The sequence below is a fragment of the Rhipicephalus sanguineus genome, chromosome 3 (assembly GCF_013339695.2).
Source record: "Rhipicephalus sanguineus isolate Rsan-2018 chromosome 3, BIME_Rsan_1.4, whole genome shotgun sequence".
NCBI lineage: Eukaryota > Metazoa > Arthropoda > Arachnida > Ixodida > Ixodidae > Rhipicephalus > Rhipicephalus sanguineus.
Window position 1 is genome coordinate 34,687,017 of NC_051178.1, and position 19,354 is coordinate 34,706,370.

The window sequence follows — 19,354 nt, forward strand, 5'->3', positions numbered from 1 at the left end:
GCATGTCTGGCAAGAATGTTTGAGAGCATAAAATGGAATAAAGAACATTTCCCGTGGAGCTTGGCATGGCTGTTAATAGCACTTCTCTACATTCACAATTTCTTCTTTACTCTGTGTCATTCACAGTGGAGTTTCTTCTTTACTAAGGCACTGTGTGTTTTGCCTATTTGGTCAGGATGGCAAGAACTTATGCCCTACCATTGAGCCTGAAAGTTCACACTGAACATACTAGACCTTTGTTACTTGCTTCATTGCTGGTTCCAGTAAGTGTATATTTTGTAGGGGTTAAACAATGGCTCAGTGTTTCATTGTAACAACACACACGGTGCATTCTTCATTTTGTCTTGATGTCAGGAGTAGTCCATTGCAGCAGGATGAACATTAACGTTTACTTCTCATTTATTTAGTCAGTCAGTCAAATAAAGAAAGCTTTGTTATGTGGTTGCAAACAATTTATGTGCGAATATTGGCCAGTTCTGACCAAAGCTTCAAATCCCACATTTAGATTTTTTTGGATGTGATGGGTTTGCACAATGTTGAAAATCTGGCAGCTCCGAAGATATTTGTCACCATTAACCCTGCATTATTATTTCGTTGATTTGTTTGGCCTTATGCGAATTGGTCTGCATTGCCAGCAACCGGCAAAGCAGTATTGTGTAGGCCTAACAGCCAAGACATTGTGACTTTTCTTTCGTGAGGTGGCTCGTCAGTAATTGAGACTGATATCACGTGCACAACTAACGGCTGCAGAATTCGTATTTCGGACAAGAGGCAAGGACGGCGAGTGCGCGTATGAAGTTATCCGATAAAATGTATTGAACTGAGGTGCATGCGAACAGCACTAAACTAAATTTGCGTCATGCAGTGAATGTTGCACGTTGTGTCATTGTGATGGCACGCATCAGGCCATGTCACAGGCAAACATGTGAAGCTCTCGTGGTCGTCTCAACAGTGCTGATACTGAACTACAACATTGAGCAAAAGTTTGTGAACAAATTCTCTGTATTAACGTGATAGCGTTAAAGAGCCCGTGTCGCAGAAATTCAGGTGGCGGTGTCAGCATCAGTGTTGGTTGTGAGCAAAAAATTGCCCTTGTCCGTGAGTGATGATGGCTACAAATAAAAATGATGAGCTGGCATTGAATCCAGGCCTTCTGTATGGCAGTCAGGTGTTTGGCCTCAGATGTGTGCCACTGCTTGAAACTGCTTTGGAAAAAAACCCCTTACAGGTGTCATGTAGTATGAGGAGTCGTGTCAACACATGTGATATTGCATAACAGAAGCGTAGAATTGCACTAGTCATTATACCATGTGAATCACACAAGGAGTGGCTGGTCTAAAGGCCCACGCATTACAAAGCGCTCAGCCATATGTCAGCATCATTATCAATGTGCAGCTGCGTAGGTTCACCTATTTATTGCCTCAGAGACGTGTGGTGGGTACTTGACTAATTTGCATAATGATGAAGTATGGCATAATGGGCGCTTCACAGCTGTACTTGCAGTAGGCACGGTTGTTTCTCTGCTCATGGTCGATGTGTCAACCAAGATGTGAAAACTGGCCAGAAAATGCCATGTGAAGGGACAGCAATTACAGTAGACTCTCGTTAAACGGAACCTGAAGGGACCAAGAAAATGTGTTCCATTTAACAGAAGTTCCGTTTACTGAGAGATGAACAGGAGTGCAGAAACCAAGTATGAAACCAATTATATTAGATGCAGTTGTTCCGTTTAAGCAGCAGTTCCGTTTAACAGATTTCCGTTTACTGAGAGTCTACTGTACACTGTTGTGTTCTACTCTTGAAGGCGGCTGTGTGTCTTCTTGCGAAAAATTCATCAGGCTGTGTCACTCTGTGAAGGTGGATGACCAGCAAAACTGTGTAACACACAGATTTATTTATTTATACGTTAGTTTACCTTTGTTGAATTTAGTGTATGCTCCTTTAAAGCTATTCCAGCTCGATTTGCATGGACCTAAGTGCAGCACACAGGTTATTTATGTATTTTTGTGGCGCTGGCTTCTAACGGCGTTACGTTCTTTGCTCGGCAACTTCCGGCCTGCTTCTTGTCAGCCGGAAGTTGAGATTATCTACGCTGTGTCTGAAAACCTCGAATAAAATAAAACATAAAATGGAGTGAATGGTTCACAGTTACGAGTGGCATACGATAGGTATGATGTTGGAGCATCAGTTTGGTAAAGATAAGGGCTAATTGACTGCCTGCATAATTAATGAAAATTAATTGAATGAGTGCACTGAAAGAGTGTTGCACCACTAAGGGACCCGGGTGCCCCAGTCGTCACCAGGAACTTCTGATCAAGCCCACTATGGGTACCTGCTTCTGTTAGCGGTCCTACGAGCTGCGCCTCATCTGAGGTTGTATTACAAGGTGGAACTGTGTGGCGCAGACATGGGGACCACATTCGCCCCATCCTCGTACAGACACCACCACTTGCAAACACTGTGCCTCTAGACCAGCCAGCTGAGCAGCAGACAACAGAGCCTGTGGAGCCTGCAGGAGCTGCTGCTGAGCAAGAACAGCCACAAAGTCAGTGCCACCACAGAACTGGGCTGCCACAAGCAGTCATTCCATCGGGAGGAGGCCCTGTCCCACTGCGAAAAAGTGGCCGAACAAGACGGCCCGTCAACAGGTATTCTCATGACAAGAACTAAAGGGGGAGGAGTGTGACAATTGATCCTGTGTGCTGCACCAGCTGTAGCGCCGCCGGCTCCTAGCGCCACCTACTGCTGCGAGCGAAAGGGGGAGTGAGGAGAGCAGGGCTCGGGCAGTTAGAAAGGAATAAACAGTTCATGTTATGTTCGCAGTGAGCTCGGGTCTCGGCTCCACTTCTTCCGGCTACATGTAACACTTGGTAGCGCAAAGAAAAGCAGGGTTTGATGAATATGTCGTCGCCTGTGCGAGCCGAACTCTGACGGAAGCCGAGGCTGACTACTCAGTTACCGGGACAGAGTGTTTAGCCATTATTTGGGCCCTTGGAAAATTTCGCCCTTACCTGTATGGTCACGCATTTGACGTCGTGACTGACCATCACGCCCTTTGTTGGCTATCCACTATTAAGGACTTCCCTGGACGACTTGCTCGCTGGGCCCTCAAACTTCATCCGAGTTATTTACAGATCCAGTTGCAAGCACACGGATGCTGACGCCTTTTCTCGCTCACCGGTATCGGATGACGGTGCTTGCCTATCTGTCCTTGAGCCTGCACCTGCATTACCCACCCTATGCAATGTGACGGTGGAGCAACGGAAGGATCCCTGAATCAGTGCCCTCATCAGCATCCTGCCTGATGCCATCATCTCTTTCCCGTCTCGTGCTCCCCGCCACCAGGCTAGTAACTTTTGCATTAAGGATGATTTCTTTATCGATGCAATTACCTTTCCGACCGTCGCAAGTGGCTGCTTATGAGACCCCGCCATCTTCGTGCTGTTATATGCAACGCTTTCCACGCAGACCCACAGTGCGTGTGTGCAGGCCTCTTCAAGACATACGCTAGGCTTCGACTCCGATTTTATTGGCGCTGCATGTATAACTACATGCGGAAGTTAATTCGCTCGTGTGCTCAGTGCCAACAACGGAAGTCTGCCCGTCACAACCTCTTCTCTGTTCCAGTCGACCTTTTGATCATGTTGGCATTGACATATACGGGCTGCTGCCATCAACTCTAGCAGATAACCACTGGATTATCGTTGCGATAGACCACCTGACACAATATGCTGAAACAGCCACACTGCCGACTGCCACAGCCCGTGATGTTGCAACGTCCCTGTTGTGACATTTCGTTCTACGTCATGATGCCCCTCGCAAGCTCCTGAGTGATAGAGGCTGTGCTTTCCTTTCCGACGCTTTGAAGATACTACTTGACGAATGCAGAATCGTGCACTGCACAAGTACAGCATTGTCTGGTGGCTCAAATCGAACTACTCGCAAGATAGCGACAGTGGAACCGCCACCTTAAGAACACCAGAGGGTCAAAATTTCCGGGGCCCTCCACTACGGCATCTCTCATAATCATATCGTAGTTTTGGGATGTGAAATCACAGATATTATTACTATTGTATTATGTTACGTGATTTTAGTCACGTGACTAGTTACGTGATATTATGTGATTTTGTCACGTGACTAAATGTTACATTGATTTTAGTCATGCGACTCATTCTTACGTGACGTTACGTAATTTTATTCACGTGACTAGGTGTTACGTGACATTGTGATTTTTAGTCATGGGACTAGTCATGTGGTGTCACCTGACTTTAGTCACGAAACTATTACGTGATGGTACGTGATTTTTAGTCATGTGACTAGATGTTACAAGTGCCTTGATTAGTTGTTACGTGATGTTACATGATTTTTCGTCATGTAACTAGTTGTTACATGGCTAGATGTTACGTGATATTTAGTCATGTGACTGGTTGTCATGTGATGTTACGTGATAGTTAGTTATGTGACAGACTTGCCCATATTTGTTATCACATTCCATGCCGGACAAATTGCCGCACACGTGGTAGTGAAGCAAAAGATGAAAAAGAGGCCAGAGCCTAGAATAGACCTAGAAGCAGCCTAGAAACAGCCTAGAAATGGGGCTAGCCCTTGTCGCATTGCAGACACAGAATCTGCTTTTGCTATGTTGCTTCGTTCGTGCAATGTATAAGTCATCAAGATGGTTTTTGCACACTCAGACATATTGAGGTAAAGACACAAACTTACTGTCGGTTTTTTTTTTTTTTCACTTCTGTGACTCACTGGTGTCGCTCGGTAAACAAAACGAGACACTTTTGCTTATGCGTCTGGCCGGAGCAACAAGCCGGCACACAGTACAATTCAGGTATTGTTGCTCATGTGCACCGTCCCTGTGTCCTCATACACAATGCTCAAGGCCATCAGAACCACAAATTATGAGAAATGAGGAAAACTGAATGGCGATGCTTGGCTGCCCAGCCCTCTCAACGCAGCTACAGCTCTGGGCCCCACCTAAAGCCCCTTGACCTTAGAAAACAGGTATACTCTTCTCCTCGCACGTGCTTTCCTCCTCAATTCCCCTCATGCACCAGCCACGCGCGATGTGCACTGCACACTTTTTCGCCTTGGCTCTCGCGAACAGGTCGCAGCATTTGATGGAGGGGCGTGATTTCTGGCCATTTACACGCCCTGATGATGTGAAACATTTTTTAGAATGTTGATTACATCAAAAATGCTAAATGTAACGTTCTTGAGGAGTTTCTTTTTTTGTTGTTGACGACTGTACGAATGGAGCATACTGATGCAAAAGGAGCTTTGAGGTGAGCTCTACACTTTAGGAATTTTTGCTGTCACATGATAAGATGCCTTACTGTGTGCACCTATGTGATCTAGTATCGCTTGTGCCACGCCCCTCTGTGTTCGGCTTTTTTTCCATGCCTGTGTGGGTTTCTGCGCCACAGCTGTTATATTAAGTGTGCCTTCTTGTAATGAATTAGTCGCCATTGCATTATTCGTCCATGTGTTTGTCTTTGCAAAGTGAATGTAGCTTTCGTGCTGTGGTCTCTAAGCTGAGTAGGACGGTTGTGAAATACCAGTGCAACCAAACGGTGACGGGAACCACTGATAGATTACAACAATGGAATTTAAGGTGAAGGATTTACCGAGCATTATTTAGGCATTGGTGTCAAGGAAACTTTAAATGTGCTTGGTACAGCTGTAAAAGAAGGAGACATTCTATATTTTTAGGGCAAAAGGCCTCAGGATAATGCATTCACACTGAAATGCTGCTACATTATTTTGTAGCAGAGGTAATATGGTCAGTTTGATTGGGTATCACAAGAAAATTATAATGAAAATCAAAGAGCATGTTCACTTGAATGTTTTATGTTCATGCACACACAAAAATTTTCATTGACAAGATGCACGCCACTATGAAGAGTCTCATATAATAGTAAGCATCATAATCAATGCTAGTTTAAAGATATATGTCATGCAGGATGGATGACAGCTGAGAAAAAAAAAACGTTCACAAAAACATGACAGTCATAAGAGTAGGTCACGGCAGAAACCAACACCGTTTCATACGTAATACAGCAGTGTGGCTGAAAGTGACAATGGGATCATGCGCTATCTGCTTGTCTTTTACAAATAGCGGCTCAATTGCAATAAAAACGGTACTGGAGGTGCATGTTTTCTTTTCAGCAGAGATGCTGTGCGTAAAGAATACGAAATGCGTGGATGCTCATGTGGGACCAAAAGGCTGTATGTTCATGCATAGTTTTTCACAGCGGAATACAGAATCAATGGAGCTGCATCTTCTCTTGACTAACAGTTGGCGACATGCAAGGTGATATATAGAAACTCAGTTAAAGCTGCGCAGGTGACAGAACACAAGTAGAAGTAGACAGGACGAGCGCAGACTAACTGAATTTATTGAAAACATAAAAACTGCTGCTTCTGTCTATGCACACGCGCACAGTATCACACACTGTCCTAAAGGCCGTCTAGCTACCCCAACAATTCAAGAACATTTTTATAATAATAAACAGAAGGTTCACTTATCTGGGCGATCAAGTTCAGATGGTGGAAAACATTTGGTGGTACTATTTGCAAGCCACTTTTTGAAGCAAACAGAGGTGTTGGCATGTGCGAGAGGCAAGCGGGCATGTTAAATACTGGGAGTGTCACGGTCAGTGATGGTGAGGCTAGGCAAGACCGTATAAGTGTGTTAGTGAACCTTCTGTTTATCTTCGTAAAAAAAAAGGGCTTCAATTTTTGGTGTAAATAAAGGGCCTTTAGGAGGGTGCTTGATACTGTAGCGAGTACTAGTGCGCATGTGCGTTGTCCAAAGTGGCCGTTTTCATGTTTTCAATAATTCAGTTAGTCTGCGCTCCTCCTGTTTACTTCTACTTGTGTTCCATAGAGTTTTGACTGAGTTTCGGTGTCGTACTAACGAGCCCCTCACGTACTTTACGCGACATGTAGTGCCTTAGCAGGGTATTCAGCATAGTGAGTAGAATTTCATTTTTATGCAGATTGCCACAACAAAAATGCTGATTAGCCAACCAATGAAATTGAAAGATGCAGAATCAGGGGTTGCTTTCATATGAGCGATAATAAAGGCCCCTTTCCTTGGAAACAACATTGTTTTTTGTTAAAACACATTTCTTTCATTGAACTATGTGCAGTCACTGCTTCTCGTGCAAGCTGTGACTTTTTCCTTGAGGTATTATAAAAGCTGCATTGATTTCGTCAGCCTTCTTTTCTGCAGTTATATGTACAACAGCACGGCAGAGCGCAGAAAACACACCCAGCAACTTTTGCTACGCCGCGCCAGTCGAGCTCAAGTAAGAAATGGCGCCAACGAAAGAAAGAAACAGAAGCAAAAAAAAAGACCCGTGCATTTCCAAGGGTAATAGAAAGAGAAAGCAGTCGTGCAGCAAAAGCGGTACAAAATGGAGAGGATGCTCAGTGAAAGAGATGGCGAGGAGGTCACGCAGTGGCGGCAGAGTTCAAGGAGTGGCGGTGTCTTCAAATTATCAAGGGGCTTTATTCGCACCCTGCTCCCTGCACCACCATATGGCAGCTGTGGCAACATAGCAAGCTCTCCCATAGCGTTATGGTGGAGTTTCATGACCAGAAAAGCATTGAAGGACTCTGGTCATATTAAAGTTCGTTATGTCAAAGTTTAGCTGCTTTTGTGTGAAAGTAGTGGTTAATAATAATTTTTGTACATTTTTGTAGCTGCAAATGATTGGCTGTAGTAATTGTACTTAGTACATTTTTCAGTAAGGTGTGCACGTCCATTCAGAACACTATTAATCTGCCATTCTCAGATTGCACCTTGGTGTTCTTGTAAAAGAGGTTAGAACATGCAAACCAGCTTTCACACCATCTACTACCGTTGGGTGAGATTAATTTTGCAAGACATCAAACCAGGCGCATGGTGTGAACTTCTGCATGTTGATATACCTTCACATTTTCTCACTCTTTTGACGTGAAAAGCAAACAACATCTTACGGGAGCTTGAATTTTATGCGCATGTAATTGCAGAGATAGTGACGTGTATGTCAGAATGAATGAAGCAATGTGATTTGCCTGGAGGAATCGTTGGAAACTGTGTGCATACTTGTTATCCACATTAGAGATGATGAAGTGCTGATCTTTTTCTTGGACAAGTCAACATGGTCTCTCTTTTTTTCACTTTATTGAGCCATTGTTGCAAAATTGTGATAGCCAGCGAAGAAATCTATTAACCACATTTACCTAAGCTGTTTGGCTGGCATTTCTTTTCACCAGGGGGCTACACCACGTGCCGTCGCGAGCTGGTGGACCTTCTGCGGCAGCGCTCACGGCCTTACCTCTTCTCCAACTCCCTGCCTCCACCCGTTGTGGCATGCGCCTCAAAGGTGCTAGACATCCTCCTGGCTAGTCCCAAGTTGGCACAGAAGGTGGCCGGACTGACAAAGCACTTCCGTTCGCGCATGACTACTGCTGGCTTCAATGTCTCTGTAAGCACCTTTCTTGCCCACTGGCTCCCAGCTGCATGCATACAAGGGTGGTCTGTCTGGTTGTAATGTGTATCATGCCTTGCAGCGGTGAAAAAGAAAATTGACATGGATAGCAAACATTGACACTAATGGAATGGTTTAGCATTGTGCTTGGACTCCCCAGGCAGTGTTCAGACTGCCATAAAATGCCTATCATGCACCCCTCCTCAATGTGGGGATAATACAAGGAATGTCGGTGAGGGAGCCCTTACTCAGAACTGTCCCAAAATTCAAGATGGCAGCTGTAAATAAAAAGCTTTATTGAATGACATTCTTTTCAATCGCTTTCAAAGCCTTCGAACCATTGTTTCAAGTCAGATCTCAAAACTAGGCATAGGCACACTCCCTGCAAACCCTTGCAAACATTCAGTGCCATGTTGCTGATGTCAGAGAGACAGCCATGCAGCTCACGATCCTCGGAACCAACCGTCGAAGGCGTTGAAAATCCTTTTACCCCTTTTGAAACAAATGTGCGACTGTCTCCTCTGTGACGGTGGCCCATGCCTCGGACACAAAGCCAAGGGCATCCTGCTGTGGTGGATTTCTTCAGTTGCCTTTCGGTATTTTCTTAAATGGCCTACTCAAAAACACATCAGCTGGTTGCAGTAGGCTTGTGCAACCTGCAGGCATGCACCACACAACATCTCTGTCACGCTCCTCTAAGGGGTCTGTCTTTTGAATGGGACAAGCGGCTGCCAGGCAACATCATTATTCAGCCCTTACACCGCTGTCGGTCACTCCTGCAGCTTGTCATCCGTCCATTTTGTTGTGCACTGACGTGAACATTTGTTACAAATTAAAAGAAGTCAACGAACTAACTGCAATAATCATCACTGTCATAGTTGTACTCTGTGCCTTGAAAGTAAAAGAACCTTGTGCACAAATGTCTTCACTCATCCCGTATACAAAGACTCGTGAAGGCTTTGGCCGGGTTACCTCCGCTTGGTCCCTTCAGGACTTCGATAGCTGGGAGCAATTGTGAGCATTTGGGCAGGCTCACAATGCAGTCGTGAAGCCTGTCCAGGTACAACAACTGTTAGTAATTGGCACGCTGCTTTTGCCAACCATGTTGTTGGTCCTGCGAGCCCTAGAGTCCATCCTGACCATTGTCTGATACATATTGGAGATGTTGAAGGGTGTGTAGGGATGGCGCAGCGGTCGCCAGTGAGAGTGGATGCATCTCGCATTGGCTCCGTCGATTTATGAATGCTCCCTCAGGTTTTTTAACACCGTACCTGAAAGCGCATATCATCGGACAGAGCAAGTCATCGTGAACTCAAGGATACCAACTTTTTGGGTGAGCGTGAACGAGTTTTTACGGCACAAAAGCCGCACGAGCCACGTGTGAGTGCGGCCAGGCGTAGTGGTTGTTAGGCCTGGTGCATTCCCGTTGAACTGTGTTGTACTGCGGCAGGTTGACTGACGGATAATAGCAATACCCAGATAGCGCATTTTGAAGCAGTTTCAATTAGCTAAGCACCAAGCTATGTCTGCCTAGGTGTCTAGCTTGTGAGGCACGTATAAGAGAAAGCAGGCACTAGCCAGCGTGCCGGTTGATTTGGAACTGATGATATGAATCATTAAGTACTGTGGTAGTGTGTTCAGTGCGAGGGAAGGGACCCATTCAGGTCCATAGAGTTTGAAATAGCGCGGGCTTTACTAAGCCGCATGCCGCCTCATGAACATGGCAAGAAGCAAAACAAGCAGACGAACACCAATAGGTTATATTCATAATGCTTGGTGCTCCGGCAACATTGGGCGCGTCCGCCATTCTTTTGCTCGGCACAGTCGCGGAATCGTCTGCTAGGCTGCATTTACCACACTTCTTGACCGTGCCGCTAGGGCGCAATGTACTAGAGCTAGGGGGACTCTAGCGGCGCGGTGCTGAAAGCAGTGAATGGATGTGATGAAAGGTGGTGTAAGCATGTGTGTTTCGAGGGCTCCGGGACGACAGCGGCAGAATAGTGTTTTTGCATGCTTTGAGCTTTCCTTTATCAATCGTTTTATCAGTACATAAGCCATTAGCGTAAAGCTTAATTGAGATAATTGTGCTTATTTTTTTCCACAGTTTTTTGGGGGGTTCATTCGCATTTTTTTTTTTTCCTGCCACCATGCGTATGTGGTGTACACGTACACCGACCACTTGTGTGCGCATAGAATAGTTGAATTTTTTTGCTTTGGCAGTCGTCTGAGTTTACTGGGAGGTGGTGTGTGAGAGTGTGATGATTGTATTGACTGTGTGTGGTTTTGAACTGTAGGTTATTGTTTGAGTTTTGTGGTACTTTTTGGCTCAGGGCAGTGTATGTAGTAGGCTGTGTCTTGTGGTTATCGGGTGTGAAAATTTTTTAACATGTAAGCACCGGTGAACTGGTCTAGCCATGGTAAACAAGACCATAAAGTGTTCAGTGTGCAGGGTAGGCTTGAAAATGGAGGTTTGTGTGGATGAGAAGGCAGCAGAAGCTGACGCGAAGTGCAGACAATGTGAGGTCGAGGCGAAAATGGAAAAAATGATGGCTATCCAGAGTGAACTCATGATGAGATTAGCAGAGCTACAGAATGCGTTGGCAACAGAGTGAAAGGAAACGAAGGCTATGGGATAGGCTATGGGATAATCAACCGAGGAAGAGGAAAGGTCACCAAGGTGAACAAAAAAGATGCAAGCGATGGTGGAAACATTATGGTGGCAACCGCCAGCGCGAGAGAGGTGAAAGGAGAGTTAGGCGTGGCGAAGGCAGGTACAGTGATCATAGGGCCCAGCTCCCGGGAATTAGTTTGGGGGGGAGGGAGGGGACAAAGCAGCAGCCGTGGCCCACACTGGTCACCAAGTCAGTAGCCAGGGGCAGGTCACTTCAGCAGGAAAGTCTGAGCACATTATTGTCGGTGACTCGAATTTAATTTGATGGGCAGAGGCAATCAAGGATAAACGAGGGAAAAACTTGCAGCTAAAGCTCGTGGACCCAACCTCATGGTAATTGCGGGAGGGCTAACTGACGTCTTAGAATCGTTAGGACTAGCGACGACATTAGCAAAAGGGGTCGATGACATGCGTGCCGCTTTGCCCCAGGTGCAGATTGTAGTATGCACGATTCTGGAGGTACTGAAGGGGTCCGCTCTATGCACGGCTGGCAGAGAAGCCTAGCTTCGGTTCCAGCCGCACACAGGCGTACCGTACACGTGTCAACGTCCCCTTCCCATAGCGCGAGTCATCGCAGCTATGACGAGTTCGGGCGAATAAGGCAACAGGCTAGAACAACAAACAACACTTTATTGCTGCACTAGCAATAACGTGTAAATGTCGCATAGAGGGATAGTCCACTCTAGTAGAAAACAAAGGGTAACGCTTACTCCTTCGGGCGCTGGTCAGCTCGTGGGACCTGGGGGTGATGTGGTGCGAGGGTCGTTCCCACAGGTCAGCGGAGCAAGAGGGGTCGTCTCCCTGCCCGGTCGGCTGTTTCATTCATCTCCCGTCTACCTCTCTCCCCTGCGAGGGTTGTTTTCCTCGCAGGGGGCGAGTACCTTTTCCGCGAGCAGGGAAGCGAGGATTGGCGTGAGTTGCGGCGGGAAAGAAGGGGTTGCCAGGAAAGGGGCGACGGTGCTCACTCTCCAAGTGGCCTCTTGGCTCCCGCCGTCAGTCCGCGATCGCGCCAGCGTTAAGGAAAAGAAATGGGCGCACGCGCTCTCCCACAGTACCAGTGCACAGTGGCAACCTGCAAAAAACGGTTGTTGACGCAAACAAAGAGATATGGCAAATGAGTCGATAAAAAGGTTTCGAGGTAGTGGAAATAAACAGGGAAATGCACTGGTGGGGTGGTTTCCATAGATACTGAATTCACTTTGATAGGAGGCTTAGTCATAAGGTGGGTTGGCGACTGACAGGACGCGCAATAGCTTTATTGGGGGCACAGGGGCCCTTCGGAGTCCGGGGCAGCTAGTAAGAAAGAAAACTACCAGGTGGACTCTTTGACAGGTAGTATTGCAAAAAAACAGAAGAAAGGTAAAGGAACAAGGGACGAGGCACATGTTGCAATAACATGTAAACTGCACTGGGGACTAGACAGAAGAGTAGAAGGACGAACACAGGCTAACTGGTGTCTCGTCCCAAGCGCACTTTAAGTTTACATGTCTTACCACAATACACACTCCTCGTGTTGCATTAAGTTACACAAACGTGCAGGGTGGCAGAAAAAAGGCAAAATAATTAGAGACTGAGGAGCAGTTAAACAAAGAATAGATAGGTATTTATGTAGCTACAGAAACACACTTTGGAGACTTGCAAGAGCCAACACATATTGATAATTATGCTTGGGAAGGGCGCAACAGGATGATATCAGAAAGGAAAGGTGGGGGTGTATAAATGCTAATTCATAGCGGAGCCAAATGAGATAGAGTGAACCAGACAAACAGACGTGCACAGAGCACCTCTGGGTTTTGGGCACAGTAGGTGGAAAGAAAACATGGCTAGGGGTAATTTGCTTGTGGACGGAGAATAAATGCAGAGAAAAGAATCAGGAGATAGTGAATTGTATAAGAAAGTATATTAAAGGGGTACTGACACAACCTTTTTCACCTTACATATGAAATGGTGAAAATAAAAGATTTTGATTGATTGATTGATTGATTGATTGATTGATTGATTGATTGATTGATTGACTGATTGAAAATTTTGGCACATCGTTTGCTGCAGAGCGCGACAGATAATTAATTGCAGGCTCCTGATTACCGACCAGTGTCAGTTTCGGATTCAAAAACATCAAGCCGCCAGGTGCAACTATCACTACCTAGCGGGTGCTGCGCTCGATCATGTCAGCACACATAACTGTGACGCACTTCCGCGTGGTTCACGAGCAGCTGCTGAGAAGTAGGCTGCTGAAGCGAACAGGGAAAAAAAATGGCGGCTATGACATCATCATAACTTGTTGCAGCGTGGTCACCTGAGCAAAGTAGGGGGGTCACCGAGGGTCACCTTTGAGGGTGTCAGTAGCGCGAGGGTGTCGATCGCTCACACAAACTTCAAAATTCATTTAAAATACCTTCCAAGCTATATTCGCTGTTGATATTTTGCAGATGATACACGCATGTTCACGGGAATCAAGCCCGCAGGCTATCTCGGCCATGAAATTTTGTGTCAGTACCCCTTTAAGGAATTTGGTAATGGGGCTGAAATCATCCATCTAGGGGACATGAATGCCCATATACGTCGCCATGACGGATATTGAGACACCAACGGGGAGTTATTGCTAGATTTCTGCGAGCGACGTAGTCTTGGGATAGCTAACATGGGGCCTAAATGTGATGGGCAGATCGCGTGGGAAGTCGGTAACAGGCAATCAAACATTGATTGTTTAATGACAGAAGGAATTTATGACAAAGTGTGACACAAGAAAGGAATTAACAGCTTGGTTAGTAATCATAAACGCATAACATTACAAATGGGATATAAAACTTGAAATAAGAGCATAGAATCAAAGTCTAGCAGCGCGTATTTAAATGACAAACAAATAATAAATATAACCGCAAGAGTTGAGGAAAAAGTAGACAAAATACCAGGCAAGGACTGGGAGTATAGTGAGCTGTTACATCTAATGATGAAAGAGATAGGGAAAGAGAAGAAAACTGTTTGCTGGAAAGGAAGGAGGAAGCCAAAAAGTTGGTGGAACAAGGAAATCCACAAAGCGATCGAGAAGCGGCGTGAAGCATCAGGGAATCATAGAAGGGCAAAAAAGGACAAGCGACCGCAGGACGAAGTCAACGAAATATGGGAAATATATCTAGAGAAAAAATCCATTGTACAGAAATTGGTCGAGGCAAAAATTAAAGGCGGAAGTGAACGCTGGGTGACAGAGATTCACGAAAAAAAGGAGGCCGCACCTAGGATATTTTGGAGCCACATAAAGGCGCTAGGTAGGAAGTCTGTCACAACGCAACAACATATTCTAGAAGAAGGAGGAAATCAATTGGAAGGGTACGAAGTGCTAGGTTACATCCGAAAGATAACAGCCGATTCGTTTAAAAAGGTTGTCCAGGGGATTTCCCTGGTGAGTAAAAGTATGAATAAGAGCGCAACCGAGGAAAAGTTAGTACTTGCGAATTTCAACTGGAAGAAGGCTGAAGGAAAAATTCCAAAGCACACAGCCCCGCGTTTAGATGGCATTCTTGTCATCCTTGTTAACGAACTAGGACATAACACTAAAGAAGCACTGTTGAAAGTCGTAAAAAAAATGCTTGCAGGACAGGCAACTACCGGACCGTTGGCAAAAAAGTAGAATAAACTTAATGTATAAAGGCAAGGGAGAAAAGGATAACATTCGCTCATTATATCGGTACTACACAGGTTGGCGATGCACGTAATAAAATTAAAAATAGAAACACGGATAGAGCATAACAATATTTTGCGAGAACTTCAGAATGGATTTCGAATCGGCAGGCAGTTAGATGATACTCTATTCGTTATTACTCAGCATGTAGAAAAATCTGAAATAGAAAACATGCCCTTGTACATGGCTTTTCTAGACATCACTGGCGCGTATAACAACACTAATCAGGAAATTTTGTAGCATATATTGAAAGAAGTGGGCATAAGCGACGACTGTACACAGCTTTTCAGGGAGATATACCGAGAAAATACAGTTTGCATAGGGCCCAAGAAGCTGCCGTGTACAGCTAAACCAACAGACCGTTTGTAGAACGCAGGGCCAACGTCGCTTATAAGGTTCCGCTCTCTTACGAGAAGACATACGTTGGAAAAACGGGTCGTTGCCAGAATCAGCGTCTAGGCGAACGTCACAATCATCGTCTAAAACAAGACAGCAGCATGGTACTCCACTGCAGCACGTGCGGGTGCACACCTGAGTTCAGAAAATGCAAGGTCATAGGAAGATACATTACCGTGTACAGTTGTCTGATAGCCGAGGCTTTTGCTATCAAACGAAGGGACGACGCCTGCGTAAGCGAACCATCCGTAACGCTAAACAATTTTGTTTAGTGTATGCAAGGCTGCCTCCTACAACATTAGTTTACCGTGTGCAACATCCGAAACATGTACTGCATTTGACCGTCAACAGGCTTGACTTTGAGTGTTGCTTCACGCCATCTAGTGGCAAAGCAATAAGCTGTAATGACCGATATTTGTCGACACAACACACAAGTCAAGGCATGACACAAGCCGAGCTTCTCTGAGGATGAGTAGTGGTTTTGGGTGTTTGGGCTAGTTGAACTTCGATTTTTGTTAAGGCTGTGCAGAGCGAAGCAGCATGATGAACACAGAGACGACGAAGACGAGCACTTACTGCCAACTGAAAATTTGTTGTTTCTTACATACAGAGAACGACAACACAACACGACAACACCACTTGGGGGCTCGGGCTGGCTCGGGCACGTCATGCGCCCGCGACCTTGCGTGCACATGCTGTGTTCATGCGTATGCATCATGTGATCCTCCGGCTCCAATGCCAAAGAGGGCAAGGAAGGGATTTGGTTTGCGAAGGCTACACGGGGCAAGTGGCAAGGGTTTCAAGCTCGCCAGCTCAAATCATAGTTTCGCGCCGCTTCAAAATATTGGTTTCCTCACCTCGTAATGAACCGATTTGAAAAATTCTTGCGGCATAATGCTCTTCATTGGGCACATAACAACTTCCAGTGTTTAACTAAAATTTCTTAAGTGATCTGGTAAGGCGCCCTTTAATTACCACATACTTTCTATTTAGGGTGTTACTTCATAATCTACAATTTTAATGACCGGTTATTCTCATTATTTGCTTGCGTAAAAAAATACCTGAAGAGGTTATTCCAAAACAGCCAGTTGCATGACGTCCTTATTTCTGCATTATTGAGTGAAGTAAAGACTGCTTCGGAGAGCATTTTCGTGAGAGTTACAACGAATCTAGATACCTATGGAGCTCTTTATAAGGGCCCCATGAAGAATCACATGGTCCCTTATGCATTCACCTAAGACGACTCAAAGGTGAAAGCCATTTTCAATAACCCAATGCACACAGCTGTATTGGGTTATTTTTAATTTTCGTGATTGCAAGCATAGGAGCCGGGAAATCGTACTGAGCAGGAACGTATCAACGAAGTTCTACTGTAATTATTCAGGTTTCTGAATGTAAATGCAGCTTGCTTCTCCAATTTACTCTAGAATGTGAAATCAGCTGTTCTGAAGTGCTCCCAGATGCAAAATTACCAGCTTCAAAGTGCTTCAGAATGGAAATTTTTACTGCTGCAAAGTGCTCCAATATGAAAATTTCGCTGCTCTAGAAATTGCTCCAAATGAGAAGTATTCGGTAGCGTTTCTGATTCATGCACTTATATCACCACTGTAATAGGAGACCCACATTCGGCCGACAGTATAAATAAATGAATGGATCGAGAGGCTTTTCAGGTATCCTCACTCAAAGCATATGCCAATGTTATGCATTTATCTGTGTGCATCTTTATTGCTTTACTGCCCTTAATTGCCATGTTTCGCTTACTTTGTTGCCATGTGCTTACATATATCCCAATACGAGTACTGTCTCTTCTTGAAGTATACTTACCAAATGGCCGAAGTATTCGGGCACACACTCATAAGTCGGTGTAGGTAAGGGTATACAATACGTGTCCATGCAATGAAGTTCCCAGAGAATGCTAGTCGAATTAATAAATGAGTGGCAGCATCTCGAGTGCTGGCGTGGAGGTCGTGGGATCAAATCCCGGCTGCGGTGGCTGCATTTATATGAAGGCGAAATGCTAGAGGCCCATGTACTAGATTTAGGTGCAAGGTAAAGAGCCCTGTGGTCGAAATTTCTGGAGACCTCCACTACAGCATCCCTCATGATCATATTGTTGTTTTGGGATGTAAAACCCCAACAATGAATAGTGAGTGACAGAGTGGTATTAATTTTAGCGCTCCTTTTGTTTTGTCAGGGTGACGACCACCCCATCTGCCCTGTGATGCTGGGAGATGCACGCTTGGCTGCTGATTTTGCTGACGGCATGCTTGGTGAGTGGATAGAAACCAGCTGATGTGTAGTAGCCTCAGAAATTGGTTCTACGTGATCATGTAAGAGAATGGGGTTTGCCTTTTACTTTATCTACATTGTGAAGGCACATCGCTAGTGCGTTGAGATATGTGTGAATAGACGAGTGTAAACATAAGCTGATATAAGGCTTACAGTAATGCTGGAGATGAACAGACCGGACCATAGGTCAGCAGTAAAAGGTGGCGCTCACTCAGACTCACTCAAGAAATATATCTTGCGCTTAGGGCTCACTCGGACTCAGACTCACCAATATTTTCCTCAACCGGGCTCACTCGGACTCAGACTCACTAAAATTTTCCTTAACCGGACTGACTCGGGCTCAAGCTCACCAAAATATTACTCACGTGGACTCACTCAAACTCGCGGCTCGATATGAGTCTGGGTGAGTCGAATCATGAGTGAGTTTGCTGACCTACGGTTGGGTGACAGCCACACTTCATTTAAAGGAGTACTGACAAAAAATTTTGAAGCCGAGCTAACTTGTTGGGTAGATTTCTGTGGACACACATGCATCATATACAGTAAAACCTCGTTAATTCAGAGTCACTGGGACTGTGAAAAACTTTCGAATTAAGCGGGTTTTCGAATTAACGAAACATACAAAAAGCGGGATGCAAGGAACTTTGAATTACTGAAAGTAATCAGAGGTGGTCGTTTGGCCTTCTAGCTTGTGGCTCCAAGGGTTGTTTTCTAGCAATACTCGGTCCCATTTTTGCCGCAAACCCGGGAAAACGGCAGGCCTCGCTGCTGCCAGCGAAAAAAAAAAAAAAAAAGTAGTCTCGTGGTCAGCTGAAATGCGTGCCTGCGGAAAAGAAGGCGTGCTTCACTGCAGCACAGTGGTGACACGCGGGCAGCATGTCACCTGCTCCTCGCAGCCTCAGCGCGTCATGATGCAACCATTCGCCCATTCTTTCTGGTGAAATAAAGAATGTGATAATGGCCAGTGTGACGGAATCCGCAATGTGTTCTGGCTGGAAAACATGATCACTAAGTTTTTGAACTGAGTTTTCGAAGTAGGCGTTACAGGCAAGAACTCCGCCAGCAGTGCAAGTGCACAATATGCCGAAGCATCCGCCAATCGGAGGTTCGCACACATCATGAATTCCGTCAAACCGTCCTTTATTATCTTTTCTTTTCTTATTCTTTTCTTTTTTTATTATCATGACGCGCCGACGTTGCGAGAAGCATGCGACATGCTGCCCGTGTGTCACCGCTGTGCTGCAGTGAAGCACGTCTTCTTTTCCGCAGGCGCACGTTTTAGCTGACCACGAGACCGTGGTTTTTTTTTTCTTTTTTTTGCGCTAGCAGCAGCGATGCTGGGTTGTTTCAACTGTCACTCATTAATATCACTACATTGCATTGCCCTGTGGCTCCTAAGGGCCGTCGCTTGCGCAGATTTGCGGCGAAATCGGGATCGGGAATTGGCACATGGCACCCAAAGTTTTCGAATTAACCGGGCTGGCGATGACCGCCGCTTCAAATTATCCACTCAGATTTACATTGCGAAATACGGGACGGCAGAAATCCTTCGAATTAAGCGGGATTTCGAAATAACCGAGTTCGAATTAACGAGGTTTTATTGTACAAAGTATCAATGGCTAGTTATAGCCTAGAACATATTTCAAATCGATTTTTAAGTTAGTGTCGTTCAACTACATGCGAAACGCCCCACCTCAGGACACCAACTTGTTTTGAATCTAAACAACGAAGAACCACTTGCATCATGAGTTTTTGTTGGCTGTCACGCTTCTTGTGAGCGCTCTCTCCTAGCAGACATTGTCAATGGAAAGAGGGAGCTGCTTTTTATGG

General features: G+C 45.4%; 1 protein-coding gene across 1 annotated transcript in view; it reads left to right on the forward strand.

The window, feature by feature from the left end:
* Positions 1-19,354, forward strand: part of LOC119386546 (2-amino-3-ketobutyrate coenzyme A ligase, mitochondrial) — a 90,243-nt gene that overhangs the window by 43,095 nt on the left and 27,794 nt on the right. The window contains exons 8-9 of the mRNA XM_037653825.2: positions 8,275-8,486; positions 17,430-17,505. Coding sequence (XP_037509753.1) covers positions 8,275-8,486; positions 17,430-17,505 — 288 coding nt within the window. The remainder of the gene's footprint in view (positions 1-8,274; positions 8,487-17,429; positions 17,506-19,354) is intronic.